Source organism: Scophthalmus maximus, chromosome 13 (genome assembly GCF_022379125.1).
Source record: "Scophthalmus maximus strain ysfricsl-2021 chromosome 13, ASM2237912v1, whole genome shotgun sequence".
Classification (NCBI taxonomy): Eukaryota; Metazoa; Chordata; class Actinopteri; order Pleuronectiformes; family Scophthalmidae; genus Scophthalmus; species Scophthalmus maximus.
In genome coordinates this window covers 17,673,482-17,695,994 of record NC_061527.1, presented here as the reverse complement: position 1 = coordinate 17,695,994, position 22,513 = coordinate 17,673,482, and the positions used below count along the sequence as shown (strand labels likewise).

The 22,513-nt window shown below is 42.9% G+C and overlaps 1 protein-coding gene across 4 annotated transcripts in view; it reads right to left on the bottom strand.

The window, feature by feature from the left end:
• ralgps2 (Ral GEF with PH domain and SH3 binding motif 2) overlaps positions 1 to 22,513 on the bottom strand; it is a 62,502-nt gene that overhangs the window by 37,417 nt on the left and 2,572 nt on the right. For all 4 annotated transcript variants that reach the window (XM_035647259.2, XM_035647262.2, XM_035647260.2 and 1 more), the window contains exons 2-5: positions 7,713 to 7,823; positions 5,592 to 5,722; positions 5,116 to 5,223; positions 4,421 to 4,471 (exon numbers count right to left, since the gene is read on the bottom strand). In XM_035647259.2, the coding sequence (XP_035503152.1) occupies positions 4,421 to 4,471; positions 5,116 to 5,223; positions 5,592 to 5,651 (219 nt within the window). In that variant the 5' untranslated portion in view covers positions 5,652 to 5,722; positions 7,713 to 7,823. The remainder of the gene's footprint in view (positions 1 to 4,420; positions 4,472 to 5,115; positions 5,224 to 5,591; positions 5,723 to 7,712; positions 7,824 to 22,513) is intronic.

The window sequence follows — 22,513 nt, the reverse complement described above, 5'->3', positions numbered from 1 at the left end:
AAACCAGACTGGGCATGGTTTCTTTATGAAACTTTTCACAGTTATAATGACTGCTGTATGCTAAAAAGAAAAATATTAAACATAATGGTTTGTTACAATGCAGTAGCCCACTACTCCTAAGAGTGTTCCTTTTGGCAACCTTTGTTCAAACTGAATTTAAAACTCTGGACCACATCCTCTCTGAAGAGGGAAAGCTTGTCAATGTGGTTTTTCTGTCTCCACAGTCAAAATATTTTTTTTCCCAACCTTTTACCATGAGAATCACCATGCCGACGGGCTGCAGTGTCGGTGAGATTCCCTCTTGCATTTGTTGTGTAGTAACTATTGTCCATTCCCTACAACAGAGAAACGACGTGTGGACTAAAGGTTCCTACAGAGCGCTGTACGTAATGACAGTTACAGATCAGAGGACAAAATATTGGGGTAAATGTTTAAAGAGTTGCATTTCACAATCAATGGTCAAGAAATTTAAGCCTGTGAATGTGAAGCACTGCCTCCAACTGCATCCGTGACTCACATGAGACTTTCAGTTTGTTCAGAGGATTTCTGCGCTGGGTGCTCAGACGTGGGGAACTGACATACTTCTCAGCGGTACGTAAAATGCAATCCGATAGCTATTCCCTGAGAGCTGGGGCAAAGCTTGCCAGCGAAGGCCACTAAATTTCGTACTTGGCTGTTGCCATGACTGTGTGTTAAAACAAATGCAAGCCTCTCCCCCCTCCGAGTCCCTTTACGTCACTCAGTCTCTCTTTTCCTTTCAGACTCTATTTCATAAACATCCCTCTGCGTGTCTGATTATGAAATTAGAAATGGCCCACTGGGACTGGAAAAAAAAAAAAAAAAGAGGGGGATGAATGAGGATAAAGCCCCATGTTTTTTATTTCATTACAGTTCCCACACACTTGCCCTTTTTTCATTTACATATCGTTTTTTCTATATGTCTCTTGTTGGCTGAGCGTCCACACTAAAGTGAGCTATCCAATCCAGCTCTCTCCAGCAGAACAGAACCAGGCACTGCTGCAAACCAGGAATCACTGTGTCGTAAATTTAGATCAGAACAAGATTTAGCTACGAGTCCCTCGCATCCTTTTCCCTCCCGGCCTCTATGATCCATCATGTCATTTTCATGGAATTTCATTTTGCAAATCGAAAGCCAAGGAACACATCAGGGATTCAGCTGAGGGATTGTAGATTGCTTTGCAACTATAGAATATTTTACCTTAAAAAATAAAACTTCTGCTGTTCCCATCAATTACAGCCATACTCCAAACAAAACATCAGACTCCGACAGTGCCTTGTCAAACTCTTATTAAAAAACAGCTTTTTTTTCCCTCCGTCCACAGACAAGAATTTTGAGTTTTGCGCTGACGAAGGTCGATGACGTAAAGGAGATAAATAACAACCCTCTGCATGGCAGCGTCTTATGAGCTGTCACTTGTGCATCATGGAAACCAAATGTGTTTAGATTCTGTGTCTCTGGAGTCTGCTGTGTCAGTATCAGAGTTTCTAAATCTGCCTCTCTTACGCATGTTCCAATATTTAATAGTTATTTTACAAACACTGGCCTCTTGAGGAACCATACTTCCTGTCCGGAGGGTTTGGCCAGACACAACACCGTCTCCTCACACTGTTTGCAGTGTCTCCATCCACAGTTCTCATGTAATCTTTTATTGCTTTTGTGACTGACAGTTATCTTTTTTTCCTCGTCCGGAGGCTTCGGCTGGACCTTTCGGCTCCCCGCCACACATCTGTTCCACGTCAGTGCTGGAAAGCTTGAGCTAATTGTCCGGGACGATTTGCCCAACTCATGGAAGAATGTCTGTTTATGTGTCAAATACACATGTAAAATTTTGTACAACACACACACACACACATTCGCGCACACACGCATAATGATGTCTGGATTCTCCGTCTCTTTCTATTGTGCACTCCCACTCACGCCCACATTCTTATAATATAAAGACGGTTATAGCGTGTTTATGGAGGGAAAAAAATTTTAATCTTAAAAAAAACTGACATCAACAGGCCAAGGCATAGCTAGTTTATGGTCATTTCAACAATTTAAGTAGTCGCTAGAGTTATGGAAATTACTGCAGCCTTGGACGACCAGCAAAAATCCGTAACATAAAGAGCACACGTTAAAGTCATGCAGAGGTCGACGTTTACACCAAGTAGTCATAAGTCTAAAGGGCAAGTTTAGTTTGCCAGCAGTTAAAACATTATTTTAAATCAGCAGGAGCACTCGAGAGTAATATGACGGAAAATTTGATTTATATATTGTTATCATACTAAAAAATTCCATATAGTGAATGTCAACAAGACAACCTCTGAAGAACATTTGGACGTGTCAGAGTTTAGTAATGCAGGAAACTCTACTATATACAATGGACAGCTGACTACCTCAAGACTAGATTCAAAAATGAGAATTACAACACGCTTTGCATTCTTCCCACTTTCTCTCTCTCACAAGAAAATGATCTGCCAAAAAATTTATTATATTAATGCATTCAATTGTGTCCATAACTGTTACCCATTTATCAGTAAGCTCTACTTAAGTTCCCATTTGCTTGTATGTTTCAGAGTAATGCAGCATTTAAAGGGTGCTTAGAAGGCCAGAGTGGCTGTATGTCAGTAAAAACACTATTGCACAACTCAAGGTTTTAACCAAGTTATTTAATATTTTCCTATTCAGACAGTGACCGGAGGGAAACAGCAGGCCTGCCTGCCTGCATGCACACACACGCGCGCACGCACGCACGCACACACACACACACACACACACACACACACACACACACACACACACACATACACACACACACACACACACACACACACACACACACACACACACACACACACACACACACACACACACACACACACACACACACACACACACACACACACACACACACCTGATTTTGCCATCATGTGCCTCTCAAGACTGACAGCAGTGGAAACTCTAGCTGAGTTCAATTCAGTCATAGCTGTGTAGACAAAAGCTGAGTGAGAGCAGGAAAAGCCCCTCGAGTGCACCCTGTCCCTGCCAGAATGCTGCTGGGTCACTCTGTTTGCTGTGAAATCTGCTCCCTCTCTCTCTGCCGTCTCCTCCCCACTCACGCAGGCCTGTGAGAGAACAAAGGTCTTCCCCAAATGCTCACTCTTCCCCTGCATCATTCTCCAATCCCACTTCTAGTCCTGCCACACAAGAGACTCTGCAAAAAGTGAAACTACATCCCCAACGGACACTAAAATATTCACCCTGAAGCATTATTTTCTAAATTGCTACAATAGACTGAAATACAGGAATATATTTTCATTAGAATAGTCAATCCCACTTAGTCGGTCGGTCAGTAAAATAAAGCATTTATGAAAAACTTTTATTGGCCTCTGTGAGATCTTGGCCCCGCGGAGTTAAGACAACGGGGCTCGAGGAGATATTAATGACTTCCCTATAAGTGAAGAAACAGCAATATTCCAGAGAGACGCCCTGACAAGAGCTACTCAGGAACAGGGTCCAAAATAGCTGATTGGCCCGGGGCCATTAAAAGTCACTGGCCCGTCGGTCCGCTTATGAAAAGAGAAGATTGCTCTTCTCAAAGAACCGAGTGGACATTGGATCCCAATAAATCAACTACTGCAAATCTAATCATAATACTTAGACCCAAAACATGACTGTTATTCAGGATGTTTTTGTCCAATAGCAGTCTAACATGAACTTGAGTTAGCAAGTGCTAATGTTACTATAAAAATCTCATAGTAGAGATAGAATACGTTTCATAGTGTAAAGTTAAGGACTGCCTCACTTTTTAGAGAGACTGTTTGCATTAGGCAAGAATAAATAACTAACAACAATAACGGCATCGCTACAATGTACTATTTTTTATTGGCTGTCGGATCAGTGAAAATACAGAAGTGTTTGTGTGTGTGTGTGTGTGTGTGTGTGTGTGTGTGTGTGTGTGTGTGTGTGTGTGTGTGTGTGTGTGTGTGTGTGTGTGTGTGTGTGTGTGTGTGTGTGTGTGTGTGTGTGTGTGTGTGTGTGTGTGTGTGTGTGGTGTTTGCTGAGATGAGCCAAGTGTTGTACATGTGCTACAGCAGGAGTCAGACTCTACCACACCGCTGGGCTGCGGTCTCCCTCTTGCTTTCACAAGGCCACAGTGGCCAACCTTAAACACAGATTATCCATGTCTGCTGTCCGGAAAGGGCCCGGCAATCCGAATGAGACAAAGCATTAGACTCTCTCGCTGAGGCAGCGGACACTGGGAGAGTCACAGATCCCCTTATTCTGCATCACTGTGATATGTGGCTCTGCATGGGAGCACCCATCACAGCTGCTTGCGAGAGGCCTACTATGGTAGTTACACAGAAGAGAAATAGAGAAAGAGAGACAGGCATAAAGAAAAAGATCATAGCTCACCTCTGGCTGAATGGCTTTGAACACAGGAGCATCCATGAGTGTAATCTGGCCCTGGAAGAAATCAACACAGTTGTTAGATTTAGAATTTTCATAGTAGGTCACAATGATTATTGCATATCTCCACATCCTCCACTGCAATGTGAAACATACATTACTGTGAATTATGACACAGCACAGTTTATCATTGCCATGATTTTTACTGACAGCACCTTCAAACACCTTCTTGATATACCAGGGGAAATGTGACAAGAAGGTAAGACAAAGAAGATGCAGAGTGCCTCCTTCTGGTTGAACAGGGTAGAACAAGAGATAACCATTGAATCGTTAAAATCAGTTTACAGTTTAGTTTTTAATCAGTTTATGACTTAAATTTTAATTGTTATGGGATACCATTAGCATCATTATTGCTCACAACATTGAAGGCCTCATTCAGCAGTATTGTGATTCCTGTCTCATATTTGCTATGGACAGTGTGTGCAGAAGGAGGGGGAATTCTTGGTGCGTGCTTGGCATTGACAAATGTAATTAATTATTACTGATCTAAACTCTGAGCCCATTTCCTCCTGTATCAAGTCAACACATCACATTTGTGCTCACTGAACATTTTGTTTTTAAACACTCACATATGTAGGTTAACCAGACAAGGACAGACAGGTTCTCACATACCCAGGACAATTCACATAAACTTGACTTACTGCATATTCTTCAGGAGTGACCTTCAGCACATCGAACACGACGGCATCGAAACTCTTCTTCAGCTCTGATGAACCCTTATCACTGAGAGAATCTGAGCTGCTGCTCTTCTGAAGCAGGTTAACACACACAAACACATAATAATGCAACTGTGTGTTTTTATCGATTGGGATTATGCATCAGGTAAACAGAATGGGGGCTTTTGTGTGGTTAAAAACAAGGTTGCGATGTGGAGAGACAAGGTGAGTGGTCTGTGAAGGTTCAGCAATGGATGTGGTTTTGTAGCAGAACCAAGGAATCAAAGAAAACTGTGGTGACTTATATGTATATGATATGTATAAATGTCAGTCAGTACACACTTAACTACATCCTCTTGCCTAGTAATCACACACTAAAGCTTTCTGTGTTGAAAGATGCTAATTCGTCTTGCATGCTTCGACACAGTGGATGGAGGCCTAGCGAGTGGGCGTGGCCTCACCTCAGAGATTGTCGCAGCGGTGGTGGTGATGCTTGATTGGCCATTAGGGAGGTCCATCATTCCCACACCATCTAGCTCTAGCGCAGGAGATCGTTCATCATCCTCAAATGCTCCAAAGTCCACCTGGCCCTCTAGAAACACACACGCACACACACATATACATACACACAATAGTCAGTGGGTAAATTTTGCACCACATCTTGACCGTTGTTATTGATTGTAGCAGCAGCACAGCACCACTTACTGGTTGTAATGAGTTGATTCAAGTATCCTAACATTCAATGTATCATTATTGGCTTCTGAACTGACTACTAAACTAAATCTGCCATCAGAAACTTAGTTATTGTTTTGTCCCAGCAGGCCTGAGTTTGCCATTTATACACACACACTTTCACAGCCGGTCATTGACTGCACATAAGACAGGGCAGGGCAGAAGGAGCTTAGGCTGAGTTAAGAGGAGATCTTCTGTGAAAGGGGTGTGGAGAGCTCATCTGTCTGGTCGAGCCACAACATTGCACAGCTTACACAACACTTGAGTAAGAGCTGCAGCTTCTCAATGACTCTCCAAACCGAACTTGTATATTAAACACAGGAAGGTTATTTTTTAGTCAACTAGCCAGCACAGCAGGCTGAAATTGTCCAGGTAACTCACCGAATTTCAACAGATAACAGGATTGTTTCAGAGAGCACAAACTGGTTAGCAGTTATTTGGGGGGGGAAGACAAGCTTACTCACATTTGTATTGTTTTTCTGAGGAATCAAGTGTTCCAATTAATGGGTTTGTTAAAGCAGAGTATCAGAGGTCTTGTGACCTACTAACATATGTTAATCACAGGAGTATCATAAAAATATGGGAGTTATCAAACAAAAATATAATTGAGGCGTGATATTTTACAGATTAACCATAAACTTTACAGCCAAATATAAAGAACTTGAATTCAACAGTCAAAATATTTTAACCATTTATGTAAATATAAATGTGCATCTTTTCAGCATTATGTAAAATACAAGTTTTTCAATCGGCAAACATAAACACTGATACTGAGTTGTCTGCCGTATCAATCCGTTTTATCAGCCAACCGATAAATAGGTCAGGCTCTATTGAATATCGATATATCTATTTTAATATCCTAGTCTAACCTTACACATGAGCATACACGCAGACAGAAAAGTATTATTCTAAGTTATCTTATATATCACGGATATTCGATTTTGGAGACACAGTGTCTAGTTCGTGTGAAGGCAGACTGGAATTCCATTTCTTACATTGAATGGTTTCTTATCGGGATAAATTTTAATATTCCACAATATTACTTTCTGCCCAGAGTCAAAAATTCCTCAGAAACAATTTCTCTTCCAAATTCACGCTGTGAGACGGTATCGAAAAAATAAGGAGCCGCTTAGTATACTGAAGGCCAGGCATCTCTTGTGTGCTTGACAATGCGGGTGTGTGTGTGTGTGTGTGTGTGTGTGTGTGTGTGTGTGTGTGTGTGTGTGTGTGTGTGTGTGTGTGTGTGTGTGTGTGTGTGTGTGTGTGTGTGTGTGTGTGTGTGTGTGTGTGTGTGTCAGTCATTTTGGCTGGCTCGAGCTGAAATGGCCTGTGCTTCATGAACCATTAGCTCCCTTCCACAGTTGCATTCTGCTCAGCCAAGAACAAACAGCGCTACATCATGTCAGCCTCCTTCATATTGTTTGACAGCTGTGTATAATTGCACAGGAAGCAATAGCCAGGCTGTGTTAACCAGTCCAAGTCTGTCTGCTGTTTTTAAAGTCATCCATCTGCAATTACCTTACTTCCTGCTCTAATACCAATGCCTGTCTTGTCCCAGGACAATGATGTAAAGTATCACTTGAGAGTTTAACGTTAACACAGTCCAGTCTTTAGAAGTTAGACCTATGCTGCAATATATGTGTGTACATAATCAGCATGATTCCTTTTTTATATTGTTTATTGGATTCCCTCTAAACTCCTGTGTCTCTAACACGATAACAATGTACTGTCATATGTTAATGGGATTAAAACACAGGAAGCCTACAACCACGCAGGCACACAGACACAGTGCTGTCACCACAACTCGAAAAAACAAGCTGTCCTCGCAAAGAAGACAAAGCCATACTTACAGTGGTGTGTTAGATGGGCATAGTGCTGGAAGTGAGGTCAGCCCGTTTTTTTCTGTACTGCCGTCGTTTGTCTATCGAGTCCCGTCTCTCTGTGAGGCTGGCTCCTGTCGTCTGTGTGCAAGTACAAAAGAGAGAGGAAGGCAGCATGAGTCTTCTGAGCATGAGGGAAACCCACGCAGCCATCAGTAACAACCCCCCGGCCCCACACACACACACACCAATAAATCCCTACTAACACATACTTCTATAATACACATTATATCAATGACACTTAATTAGTCTGTCTTTTTTCTCTCCTGAATCAAAAAATTTAGTAATCGGAATATAATTACGTTATGTGTGCGGATTAGCCAATCGATATTAGTCTGATACTGACCTTGCAGCCAAGTCAAGCATGAATCCTATCTTGCTCTGTGCCTTCACACTTCAAACGTGACATTACATGACTAACTTCAGCCAGTAGGTGTCTCACTACTCTTAAAGATAAAGCCTGTGTGCTGGACTGAGTTGGCTGTGGACAAATGTTGCATGCTGGCAGTCAGACAGTAGTTTGTCTTTAGCCGATATGCAGCAGCTAAGATCTCCTCATCCCCTGAAAGTTGTTATCACACTGGATAAAAGGTACAAAGCTCAGCAGCAGAACAAACAGTAGATTAAGATTCACACAAACCAACGTTAACCTTAAATCTTTGCTTACAGAGGCCAGCGCATTCTTGCAAAGATCACGTCTGATCTAGAAAACACTGCCCCTGAGGTTCGGCTCCCTTTCACAACAGCCCTGCTGATCAACACGCCGTGTGTTGTTTTGTGCAAGGTGAAAAGGAATAACATGTCTTTGTACGCACGCTGAACAAGCTCACATCATCCAAAGTCTGTGTCCCTGTCACATACATAGCAGAGAGTTGATCAGTGTAAACACTCCCTGGCAACAGCCTCGTCAGTTTGCTCTGTGTCAGTTATGGACCTGACCATCCCAGACCAGTTCGCATCTAACTTTACAGCTCCTTATGTCGCCCGCACCTCCAGCTCTGCGACTTCCAAAACACACTCCCTATTCAATACTACATGGTCAGTCGTCAGTCCGTGCACCTCTGACGGTGAGTCGAGCTGAGGTGTGTTGTGTTTGGTGACATAATTCCATGTGGTACCTGCCAGGGGAGTGTTTACCTGAGGATATATCATGCGAGTAGTGATGATGTACAGGTGCGTTCGCAGGGAATGTTTGGAATATTTGCGCTTCACCAGGATAATACTTCACGATGACATGACGGATGAGGGGAGGAAGCGGAGAACAACGGGGAGATTGACAGAAAGTGGAGCGTGTCGTGTTGTAGCAGAGGATGTGTTGTTGTTGTTGTTAGGCTACATGTGACTCATGACACTGCAGGTGCCGTTGAACCAGGCCTCTCTGAATCGGCTGCCTCTTCAGCCTAACCCCCCGACCCTCTTTGTGTTTCCAGCACACCCCTTTTCGACATTCACATGCTGCAGTTCAAACACAAAGGCGCTGGCGGCCCCGAAGGCCCTCGTCGCTGAAGGACACAATGCGTTGCGGCGAGTGTTTCTTGTGTGTCGTCATGCACATGGCGGCACTTTTGTGCATGTGACAACACATTCCACATCCTGCACTGACCCTTCACATTCCGGTCTCCATTGGCCCCTCTGAAAAACAGGTCTCCTCCAACTCCGTTTGGCAAGTCCTCTATCCTCTGTACTGCGCTCACCTCGTGTCCTTTTCCTCTCCACCTCAACTTCATTTCACAGCAGCATCCTTTCTTACAGTAAGTGATGGTTTGTTTGGATTAATGGACAATGGGGTATTTCTCTCTGGTAAACAAATCAGAGTGCATGCACTGCATATATGACAGAGTTTGTGGCAGTGGGGAGAGCCATAATACGTTTTTATAAAAACGTATATATATATATATATATATATATATATAAAACATTATTTTATTCCAGTTTCTCAAGTTATTTTTCCATAATTTGTCTGAAGTCCTTTTCCAAGAAGCTTTCTAAATGTGAATAATGTTATATGGTAAGCGTACATCACTGCTATATCTCCATCCCAACACAAGCTACCATAGGCACACACAAACACATTGTCCCTTTACAGAACTGTAAGTCAAGTGCGATCAGGGGAAGGTCACGCCCTGTGAAACTGTGAATAAAGGCGCGTTGATTTCAGTAGCATCCAGCATTAACACAGCGCTCTGTGACTTCAACAGCCTTGACAGCTGTGCCAGTCCTGTGGCTCTGCAGGACTGTCTTTGACACCTGGCAGCCGCGAAAGCATCTCGTCTCAATCTGCTCCGGAAGTGTGTGAGAGCACCACAAATGTCAGTCTCATGCTTACAGCAATATTCATCGGCATTACAATTAATAAAAAGATCAGAGCACAGATCAGAGTCCTGGCCTTTTTCTCTGCACAATCGTTTGAAAAAAGGAGTATGAAATCTGATTTCTTCATTTGGTCCACCATGCTTTATGATTAAACTTACAGAATCTCGTCTTTGTTACTGTATAATGCTCGCACTGTACAGACACATGCCCTCTGCTTTGCATTACAGGTGCAGGACAGGATGAGTTTGAAAACCATGCCGCAGATGCACCAAAGTCAGGGAGCCAAAGTGGGTCAGTGTGTTGAGCTGAGCAGTGAGGGATGTGACAGCCCATTAAGCTGTGCCCTCTTCTTCCCATTAACGCACGCACGCACGCACGCACGCAAATTATGAGGAGACACTGTACTGTGCTAAACCTGGAAATAAGATGAGATATTACATCTAGTACTTACAACATTTTAATTCAGGATTAGGAATTTTAAAAAAACAACAGTTTTTATAAGGAGCTATGAGAGGCCAGGCTGATCACACATGCGCTCTAATAACCTGCACATACACAGTAACGCAGCATGTGTCTGCATGTCACAGCAGTTCGATATACAGCGTTCACTCAGCAGGTTGGCTGTTCAAGCAGGGCTCGGTGGCAAGGCCCGGGGAGGGACAATGGTCTGTGTATTTATCTCTCTGTGTGTTCCTGTCCAGGGAACATGACTAACAGCCGCTTCACACCATCACTTAACATGCCTCTGATGTTCAGATCCTTCTGAAGGTGGCAGCTCCATGATAGTTTGGAACACAGTGGAAAAGAGAGCATGCCAACGAGTAACAATACATGAAGCGAACTTTCAGAAAATACAATCATGTTGGGTTTTCTGTGTAGGTGATTTCCTCAGCAGGGTTTCTGTACCATTATAAGACTAAAGAATAGCACCCAGGAGTTTTTTGCACAGTGTCCAATGATGATGAGCTCAAAAAGACAATCTGAAGGTAAACGCGAAGTGTGAGAGACAAACAATCACAGTACCTAAGCCCTCGAGAAACCAAGGGAAAACCCTGCTCAGTGGTAAAAAAAAACTGCTACAGTACATCTGTGTTACAATGGCCATCGGCTTCTTTTTTAACACTGCCACATTTTAGTAATTACTCTCGATGAAAACGTAATTTTTAAATCCAGTCAATAGGTCTGTCAGCTGGATGAACGTCACGGCAAAGTGAAGCTCACCTGATTCTTATTCTGCTGAGCTGTTAACACGATATACAGAAGACGTGATGCACGTTGAATAGACACGTTATTAAAGCACACTCTCACACACCTGGACCCAGTGAAGTTATATCCGTCTACCCTGTTTGTGAAATTCCACCAGTTCTAAATCGGTGTTGCTGCTGCAGCTTGCACCGTGGGGTGTGATTATGCTTTCTTTTTTTTTAGATACGCTCGCCTCCCTCTCTCTTCCTCGACTCCTACAGCTCCTTGGGTTGATAATTAGAGCTGAGGCTTCAGAGACAGGCTGTTCAGGCCTGTCCTCGCTCCTGTTGTTTCTCCTGGCACGTCCCCCTGTGACACAGACACACTTGGTACAGTATGTACAACTTTGACAGACCTAGACCCACCATCAATACTTCTCAGTAGACAACCAAGTCTACTGCTTGAGGCAGCCTTTGAAATTAATAGATGAGGGGAAAGAAGTACTCCAAAAACCCAAAACCTGGGCCCAAGTGGTCTAGATTCGGAGCTTTCAACAGGGATAGGGAGAAGTCAGTTGAGGGGGTCGGGTTGCCGCGGTAGATGGCGTTACTGGTGTTAAATGGCAAACACCAATTACATGACTTGCCCACTGGCCCCCGCCGGCTAATTGGCATAGAAACAATTCGGTTAAATTTAGCCCACGTTCACCGAATAAAAAACTCCAGGTCAGGAACACTTGCATATGTACAGAGTCTGTTAATGATAAAGCAAAGAAATCCTTGAATTGTCACAAATATTATTCATGTGTGTTTGTGTGTGTGTTATTATTCATAATCGTGACAATCTCGCGCTTAATGCTTTGCTACAGTGAGACTACTGGAGAGATCCTCACGTAGCTGCTCATAATATCTTTTGTTTGATTTTGCATAAAAAGACATTACATGGTCAGCCATCTTGACTCAGACCTCGACCAACTTCACCGCGTGTTCGCTCATGAATTAATCCTGATTGACGTATTGCCAGAGCAGCTAGAATTGCCAATGAATATGGTAAAAGCCCTTAGAGAACTATGCTACATGGTTAGTTGTCAGGTAGAAAACCAGCAATAATTGGCAACAATACATACACTACATACCTGCACTTCCATGCCAAAAGAATCTGAAGAGAGTTACAGCACCATTCAAATAAATCGTGCTCGCGTCATTTTGAAAGGGAGGCCAGTCTTGTTGTTCAAGCTTATTGAATTGAAATTGTTGACAAAAATTATTGTAGCAAAATTTCCTGAAATAATGTAGTTGGCTGTTTGGCAGGCAGCTGGCGCTTATGGAAATCTGTGTCTTGATAACAATATCTGGTTATCCTTCAAATGAACCAACGTGAAGCTATGGTGCCAAGCTTGTGAGTAGTGGCATGTGGCAGGGCCCCAGAGCAGCAGGCTGTCACGTGTGGGCAGAGCACTGGCCTGCAGTTTGTGTGTGTGTATCCATGTCTGCGTGCGTGCTGGCTTCAGCCTGATTTGTGGTCCAAATGGGAGCGGGCAGGCGGCCCAGCCCAAGTTCACTGCTGCTGAAGCCTGAGTGACCTAAGCATGGTGACAGATGACTGTGGGGGGGGTTGGGTTGGGAGAGGAAACGGAGGAAGTGTGGAGCTGCCAGCAGTGCTGATGTCTGTGGTCATTCCCTGCACGGACTATTAACAAAGAAGGGGCAGACCAACAATACAGTGCAACAGAGAAGTCAGTCAGAGAAGTACTGTTTAGAGGAAACTGATATGATCTCTATGTCTTCCTCTACGAGTCTCTTGAGGATTGGCACAAGGCAAACATGCAGCAGTAAAGCCTACTCCTGACCCCTGTCAAACACCCATTCAGGCCAATGGTGACACGGCATGCCAGATACATGAGTGAAACCACTCTGATATTTTGGATTAAAAAAAAAAGTCTGTGTTTGTATGCAGATGTTTATCATCTTTAAAGCATCCAACTTGAAATCAAGTAATTATATTGTGAAAATGTGCTGTATGTAGCTCTACCCAGCTTCTAGCTCGGGGTATGGATCTGCAATATGACAATATACTGTAGACCACTGGTTCAGGAAACAGTAGAGATTACGCTATACTTTCCACTGAGGTAACTATCATTTTAATACTTCCAGAGCAGGATTTTTTTTAAATGACTTGGTAAAACATCTACTTTAAAGAGAAGAGAGTTATTAAATCCTGCACAAAATGTTTAAGATATAATCTTAGTTTACGTAGACTGACTGCTAGCTATGTGAGCCGAATATAGTCCATTCAGGCCCGCCCCCCATTTCCGGAACTGTTGTACTCAATGTTATCTGAGTCAGGCCGTCTCACTGCAAATCGTATCTATGCGAGGGATAGACTAAAAAATACACAGATTTGAGCAATAAGTTTATGTTTCCTGAAAATTATAATTCCAGCCATTGAAGTTAAAATATGCATTTAACTGTGCAACTCTTGCACATCAGTCTCTTTTCTGTGCACACTGCTTTGAGTCAGCTTTGCACATTATCTGAAGTTTGGGTCACAGCAGATTGGTTCAGGGGTTTTTCCCGGTCATTTCTCCAAGGACGCATGCTGCAAGGCAGCATGTTTGAATTGATATAGACAGTTGTTTTAACCAACAGCTTAGAAAGATTAGTCAAAAACATAAACTCAAAATTGCAAAAGTATCAGCGAAGTTACCACGCAGTTCGTGCAAGGTCAACACCTCTTGTAACTGCTTACAGAGAAAAGCCATGTATATCATTTATTCAATAAGTATTCATTTATTTGGAAAAATAATAAGTTTAATCTTGTTTTCAAACGTAGACTGAAGTACAATATTTCTACATGGTAGAAGGAGATGAGAGATTTGAGGAGTGGCTTTGCTGAAAATGCGACCGTCTGTCATTAGATCGTACTTTCTATCTTTCCATTTCCTTGAAGTAGTAAAGCCTCTCAAATCCTCCTTCTCCCACACAGAAAACTAAAATCTACAGGCCATAATGATGAGCTCATCCTCCTCCAACAGGTTTTCCTGTCCTCTTTTAGGTTGGCCTACTCAGCTCAGATACTTGACCCAAAAGAGCAATGCACCAGCCAATACTGAAACGCAGTCTCTGAAGTGTCTTCAAAAGCAAACGCGCTGTAGGCTAGCTATTGTTAGTTTAGGAGTTAGGAGGTCTGTGGAGCCAAGTACGAGGGAGCGCTTCAGATTTGAATCTGGGCCTGTGTTTAAAGTTGAGTATTTACTTGAAAGTTAGAATTCAAGTCACTTTGAACCTGCTTAACTGACCAAGACTGAGAAAAAAGACCTCTCATATAGCCACACACACACACACACACACACACACACACACACACACACACGCACGCTGTCAAAGGTCACCTGCAGAGGACTTGCATTGATTTCCTGGGGACCTAACCCCACATCTTACCCAAGTTACACTGTTGTGTAATTGTCATGCCGCTGATTCTGGAACGCAGACATGTCTGTCATGAAAAATCGAACATTGTGGCAGCAAGCAATATTCAAACAACATTCTACCTCTGTAAATTTGTAAATGTAAAATGTATTTAACCAGTGCCTATTTAACTTCAACTTATTGTTGTAGAAGTGTCACTTTGCTTTATTTCTTTGCTACAGCTTCCATTTGTTTGTTACTACTTTTCTTTCTCATTTGTTTTCCTGTATGAGAGAAGCCATGCAAATTCTCATTGTTCCAGAGTATAATGACAATAAAGATCATTCTTCTGAACTAACAAGGAAAGGGGACAAGAGGAAGAAGTGTGCCCGAGCATTGTAAAACTAAAACAAAGCTCTGTCCACACGAGCGTGTTTGGTCCGTATCAGTAATCATCTCCTTCCATACTAACACGCCTGAAAACGCTGGAGCCAATCCCAGTTTACATTGGGCGAGAGGCAGGGTACACCCTGGACAGTTCGCCAGCCTATCGCAGGGCCACATACAGAGACGGACAACCATTCACTCTCACATTCAGATCTACGGTCAATTTAGAGTCAATTAACCTAACCCCATTCTGCATGTCTTTGGACTGTGGGAAAAGTGCTAACCACTACACCACCGTGCAGCCCAGCCCTGGAGTTTTCTGACTAAAAACAGGATCAGCAGCATTTCCAAACTGTGGATGTAAACGTAGCAGCAGCGTTGGGTTTTAAAGAGGGACATGAACTAAACATGCACTTAGTTGTCTGCTCTGAGAGTTCACTGGGTCAGAGGTCACATGGAAGAATAAAACACCTTCACAATCAGGGGCTTAGAGAAAAAACAAGATAGATACTGGAGAACACGCAGAAAATTGTTATTGAATTCTTTAAGAAAACAAAAGTGGAGCTATCTAACTTCCTGGAAGAGAAAGCTAAAGAGGCAAAGAAACGCAAAGAAGAAAAAAATGTTGAAAACAGACATAGATTTTGCCTTATGTGGCCATGGGTGCCTCTCTTACTAATATGGTGAATACTCACTATTCCCATCTGATAGGAGCTATGAAAGATTGATTCTTTCATCTTCCTCTCACAAGGCAGAACAATGTTACACTGTGTGCTTATTCTACTGTGTATGTGTGTGTGTGTGTGTGTGTGTGTGTGTGTGTGTGTGTGTGTGTGTGTGTGTGTGTGTGTGTGTGAAGGAGAGAGAAATCGAGCCTGCATAGAAGACGAGCAACAGCTGAGACTGGAGAAACAGCTGTATCTCTTCAAGGCCTGCCCTGCTCCCCTCCCCCTCATCTTCTCTCTCCCTGAATGAGCCCCTCACACCCCTTTTCTGATCCTCCCCTCCCACAGAGCAGCATGACCAGGGGCTATACTGTTATACTGTTGGGACACACACACACACACACACACACACACACACACACACACACACACACACACACACACACACACACACACACACACACACACACACACACACACACACACACACACACACACACACACACACACACACACACACACACACACACACACACACACACACACACACACCAAGTTTGAGCCTCTGTTCTCCTTCTAGAGGACAAGTACCGACACATGTGCTGCTAAACATTCATCTATTGACTAAATATAGGAAAGACATTGTTTCCAGCGGCAATGTCGCCCTCCCTCTTCTCTCACCCAAATCCGACCTTCCAACCCTCCCAGCTTTACCAGAATCCAACTATGGAACTAAATGAAGCCAGAGAAACGTTAAGGTTGCTCTTTCACATGCAAAGCAGAATCCAACATTGGGCCTGTCCATCAAGTCTTTCGAGGTGCCAGTCTTTTACGCACTCCGACCTTGGTTGACGCACCAATAACAGTCAAATCTCTGAGTGAGTTTCTGTCCACTTGTTTTTAGTTGCCCATACAGGACCTTAAACAACAATACTGCAAATATCCTTAGATACAACATTAAATACCTTTGCTTTAACAGAACGCTTGCGTAGTGGGAGGAAACTACTTCATAAAAGTTGTGTGAATGCCAAATTGTGAGGGAAGATGTAACATAGTTCTATTAGGTTTAAGGTACTCATTTCCACCTTGTTCAAATAGTGATCATTAAAAAGAAAATACACTTATTTCTGGCTTCTTTGCCAGATGTTTAAACTTTTAAATTTTTGCAACATATGGATTTCGTATTAGATTTATCTTTTCATTTGAATCGTGTTAAATACAGTCTGTGCTACTTCTATAACTGCACTTTGTGATACACAAAGTGATCAGGTGACACCTACATTGAATGCGGTTTAAATGAAATGAACGAATACCCAGTTTGACAGTTGGTGATGTTAAGTGGGGAACTGCAGGCATGTGAGTGCAAGTCTCTGTCTGCATGTCGAGACACATGTGAGAAACCCGACAAAGGCGACAGGAAACAGGTTGTCTCAGTCACATGGAGTCTTTAAGATGGTACCAAAAAAAAGGATCTGCTTTGACAGTGAATCATCACCTTTTATTCATCAAAGTGGTATTGGACGGCAAAAAGGGAAGCAAAGGGAGTAGCAGGTGGTGAGGATGAAGCCTTATATTCATAGTGAGCTTAAGGGCAAAAAGCCCACTGTGTACTCAACACTCAAGTCTGATGTGGAGGAAAAGAATAAAAAAGAAAATGCAGGGAAAAAGAAGAAAACAAAGAGGACGCAAAAGAGGAGAGAGCGGAGTTTGTCTGTATCTGATCTATTGTCTTTGGCAGGGTTCAGGACCAAGTTCACAAGTTTCCATGACATAACCAAGGCTCAGCTCGCAGTTAAGTTCCCAAGCCAAAACAGTCAGAGGTTTAGACAGATAAATGAGGCTGTGTTGTGAGACCACAGAGACTGATACAGACTGGTGGATCAGGACAATATGCAATGGAAGTGGAAGGGTGCGGCATCTGTCTGTTTACATTAAGCTGGGCCAGTGGGGGGGATTATGGCCCAGGCCCTCATTTTGTCTCTGTAAGAACAAAAACGCAGAAATTGTCCTGACACCCATAACACCTAAAAAAAACACAACACTGCTCGGTATTGGTGGTAGTAAAGAGAAGGAATCATACGATTCGGGCACATTTTAAGTGCTGATGAATGTGAGTGTTTACAAACTCTTTTCCCAGCCATAAATGGAGTTTTAGTTTGGAAACACTCCTGGTTGCTTGCATCTTATTTGGAATTACAACCAGTTAAAACTAAGGCCGTCTATTAAAACAACCCTGCACAAAACATAATTTTTTTTGCCTGCCGTGTTTTTATCAACGAGGGAAAACCCAGGATTTCATTTTTTTTCTCCAATGCCCACCTGAATTTTTGTCATCACTTGCATCCAGATTTAATGTTCATGGTTATGTAACTAAGATATAACGTGATTTACAGATCATAAAATCTTGTATGTCGCCATACAAGCAGACCGTGGTTGCCTTGCTTTGTACTCAGCATTTGGTCCAAACATGAAACTTCGTCTAATGACAATATTCAGAATATGTACAGAAGAATTCTACATGACATAGGAGGCAGAAGGGCCTGAAAGTGTCAGGTGGAACAAGGACCTCATAACTGGCATTCTGCATGCCTAAAAAGGATGGGCCCTTTTACTACAAACGGGTCCCTGAACTCACATTTGACCCCTGACCTGATGACCTCAAACACCTATAACACACCCAGGGTTTTCCTTACAACTACAGGCACACTTAGGTGCAGTGCCCAAGTGTTTATTTCCCTCTGCGAATTAACCAAATGAAAGAAGAAAAATAAACTGTTTCACTATCCTCTCCTCAGCCTATATGAGGCTTCGCTCCTACCGTTACACACAGAGATTGAGCTGACAGCAGAGCAGAGAGGCTTCTGCAGAGACAGTGGGAACGATTTATTCAACTTGACAAGTAAAAAGAAAATGTAGAAGTGATATTTCCATCTTCTTTGTAGTTGTTGTTTTACACAACCACAGCGCACACGTTAAGCTAAGAGCAAATTGTCACACACAAGCTAAAAATGAAAGTTGTCTGTACGTAGCTGGTTTATCTTAGTTTGGAACCAAATTCTTGTATACTTAGCTGGCTGAGACAAATTCCACAAAAAATTGGTTAAAAAAAATAATGCATAGACGGGGATGCAAAATGCACACAGATTTTTAAAAAACAGGAAAAGCAGGAGTTGGAGTAAAACCAGTTAGCTGAGACTTAAACTGACATTATCACTTGTCAGCATAACAAATAGCCAGAGAACAATCTGCTCAATACAAAGCCATGTTTTCACTTTGATGGGATCTGTTCAGAGTCAGAGGAAGCAAATGATGGATCTCAGGGACAGTCCTTTAAGACCTGGTTTGCATATAACTGAAGAATTGAAATCCTCTCTCAAATACTAGAGGCCATGGTCGTGGCCCTGACTCATCCAACAGGTTTTAGAATCAAACGGGCACACTGGGTTCGTAATCCCCGCTCTCTTCATCTGGTGCTACTTGATAAGATTATATCTCCAGAAATGTTGGGATAACCAAATATCATGTATAGAAATATTATATATAGAATAAATAATATAAAACCCAGTTTCCAGCTTCATTTTCAAAGCAATAAAGACCGACATATTTGTGCCGTCTGGACGACACGACAGCTGCATTGAAAGAGCAATTACGACCGATAAGGTCAGAGGAGCTCTGCCACTTGAGATCAGTTATGGCTCAGGGCAGCTCCATACATCCCTGACCTGTTTACACATACGGCTTCATATCGAACCCAAATTCTATTTGACTAACCAATATCCTGTTTTGTTTTTTTTGCTGTTTCGCAGGCACAAAATTTTAAATCATAACATTCGTGAATAAACTACACTTTAAATAAATGGTTCGTAGCTCTTTTACGTTCAGACAAAAATCATACTGAAGGTTTTGAGACTCATTTAGAAGCAGTAAAGGTGTTTTTTTTGTGAAACAGCATCTATACTTTAGGTTAGTTAAAAGTTGGTTACCATATTAGCACCAGTGATCTCAGATGATAGCCTGACATATTTACAGCAGACCCCAGAGGGCTAGAAGAAGAAGGGGGGAGGAGGAAGCAGGAAGTGGGGGCTTGTCGGTTGTTGAAAGCAATTGATGTCTACAAGGGATGAAACTGAGGCCCCGTCCACACCACAAGATATTTCGAAAACGATCTTCCCTCCCCCCCATTTTCCTCAGCAGGGGGGCCTGAAACTTCTCCGTAATGATGGATTCATTGGATAGACGCATCTCGCTGTAGAAACACTGTAGTACCTATTCCCGGCCTATATGTGGCGCTGTTCTCTGCTACAGAACTCCACCAAAAAAGAAGAAGAAGAGGCGGAGCATACAAATACTCGTAGAAGAAGAAGCCGAACAACAACAACAACAACAACAACAACAGTACGAAGATGAAGATTTAAAAGGATGTGGCGTATGATTCTGTCCGTACTCCTTTTTAGCTCATGGTAGTGACCGAGCAATAGTATATATTGCCCTAGCGACCCAAGAAGAGTCAGCATCTGATGCAGCACCGTCACAAGCCTGTAGTCCGCCATTGTTGTTGTTGTTGGAGATGCCGCGGGCGAGGGTTGGGGCGATGACATCATCGTATGCGTATCTGGCGTTCACAAGAACTCAAATACACAAACGCAGGGGGGGAGATTTATCTTCTCCAGCCTGGGACATGGATTCAAAAGAGTGCGCTTTCAGGCAGCGACTGGATGGGAGGCCCATACGTGCAAGACTTCCCAGCATTTACAACAAATTCGCATTCGTGTAGACAGGCCCTGAGACTGCAACAAGGACTACTTTAACTGATTCCTCTAAAGTTTTTCTTCATCTATGGGTTGATTCATTGGATGTTATTTTTTTAATTAGCTATAAATTATTTTCTGCTTTTCCTGTTTCTGCTTCTCACACACAACACACACACACACACACACCAATGTAGTCACGCTGTTCCAAACCCAAGATGAAACAACTAACCGTTTCAAGTAAACCACGGTACAGTTCCCATGGTTAGCATTAACGGTTCACATTTTAATTATCATTAAAACCATTTTTGATAACCGCACTTTGAAGAACTCAAGTTTAACACTGTCCTGCATCAACCAAAGCAAAAGTCTCCCAGCCTGTGCACCTTTCATCGTTTCTGTGCTGCTGAGGTTGTTCGTGTGTCTGCAGACTCCATCCACCTGTTCATTTAAAATTCGACAGTTGTTGAATTAGTAGTTTCAAAAGCTTTTCTAGCAGAAAAACAAAACAGACCCTAACACAATACTCGTCTGGATTTAATTGTTGGATTCAATGCAGTTTGTTTCACAACCTTGATTGGTATTTATGCAACTTGTGTATAAGTTCATTACATATAACCAAACACAATGCAGAATATAGTGTGCAAGTGAGGGGATAATAATAATGAATGCCTTTCTTAGGTGGAAAGGAATTAAATAGTATCAGGTGTGGGAACTGATACTCTCGGTGAAAAATTATCTGAGAGCAAATACCACAAAGGAGAAGCACGGGATCAGAGAGAAACGAGGGATAATGGGGGTAAAGTTGTGCAGCAGTCCGCTTGCTGTGTAGCCCTGCATGTGTGAGCCGCTCCCATCAGTGCTTAAACTCTGGCTAAAATGTCCTCAAAGCCGCAGCCCCCCGGCCTCTGCTCGGCCTTTTGTGTGTGAGAGAAAGATTCAGCCATCAGTCACGAGTGACCGTCTGTGTACAATATCCGTTTCCACACTGTTTGTGTCCGACTGCTCTCGCTGGCGTCTACTTCCCCTACACAAGAGCTGTGATTACAACACCGTAGGAACCGGGCAAAGTCCCTCTGAACAATAAGAAGAGGCTGCTTCGCACTACTTCCTCAAATGTTGTTCTGTGGACAATGAAAAATTGCACATTGTTTCTGAAGTTGGCACTGGGGGGGACGTGCATTACCCTTGTCTTTTATCTCCTTCTCACACAGTAAGCTAATCAGGTGCTACCCAAGCTCACACCCACTTCAACCAAAACACCTCACACATTAAAAGTCTTTATCGAACACAGAAAAAATAACTCATGTGGTGCAGGGACCTTTTATATTGCTCCAAGCGGTGTTAGTGATGGCTTTATAGATCAACACCAAAACCTGAGCAGCAATGAACACAGATAACTAACACTGTGTGTGTTCTTTTAGTGACAGGGCCATGGGTGGGAAGGCGCCAGGGGAAGAGTGTGACGACATGTGACTTTGCACTTCCATCTGTGCTGCATGGATGTGCCAGACAAATGCATCAAGTTACCTTGGCAACTGAGCAAAAGCACTGATTAACACAGAGGAAAAGCTTGATGCAGACCAAATTACGAAAAAGAATATGTACAGGGACAGAGAGGAGGCTACAAGATGAGGGCTTTAAGGAAGATTTTACATAAACTGTTTGTGTAGTGAAAATGATGTAATGCAGAGCAGAGAAACCCAACCTGAGAAACGCCAGGGGCTGAACCTGATGACGCAAAAGCACCACTGTGATCTATCCCTTTCTCTTATAAACACACAGCTTTTTTAAGAGTTTCATTTCACACACACACACACAGATGTAATCTCTCACTAATCACATTTGCAGGCCTTAGACAGAGCAGCTACACCACAGCGCTGAACAGATGGGCCCACGTACACAAGGCATCTCGAGGATTAGCCCGGCCCGGAAGACGGAGGTGGTATGTAGAGTTACCGAGGCAACAACTTCTAAAAAGTCGCTAGTTCTCAAATGACGTTGAGGGAATTCAACGTCACCCAATCAGGTGTAATCATTCAGAGATGGGAAAACTGGAATTGCAT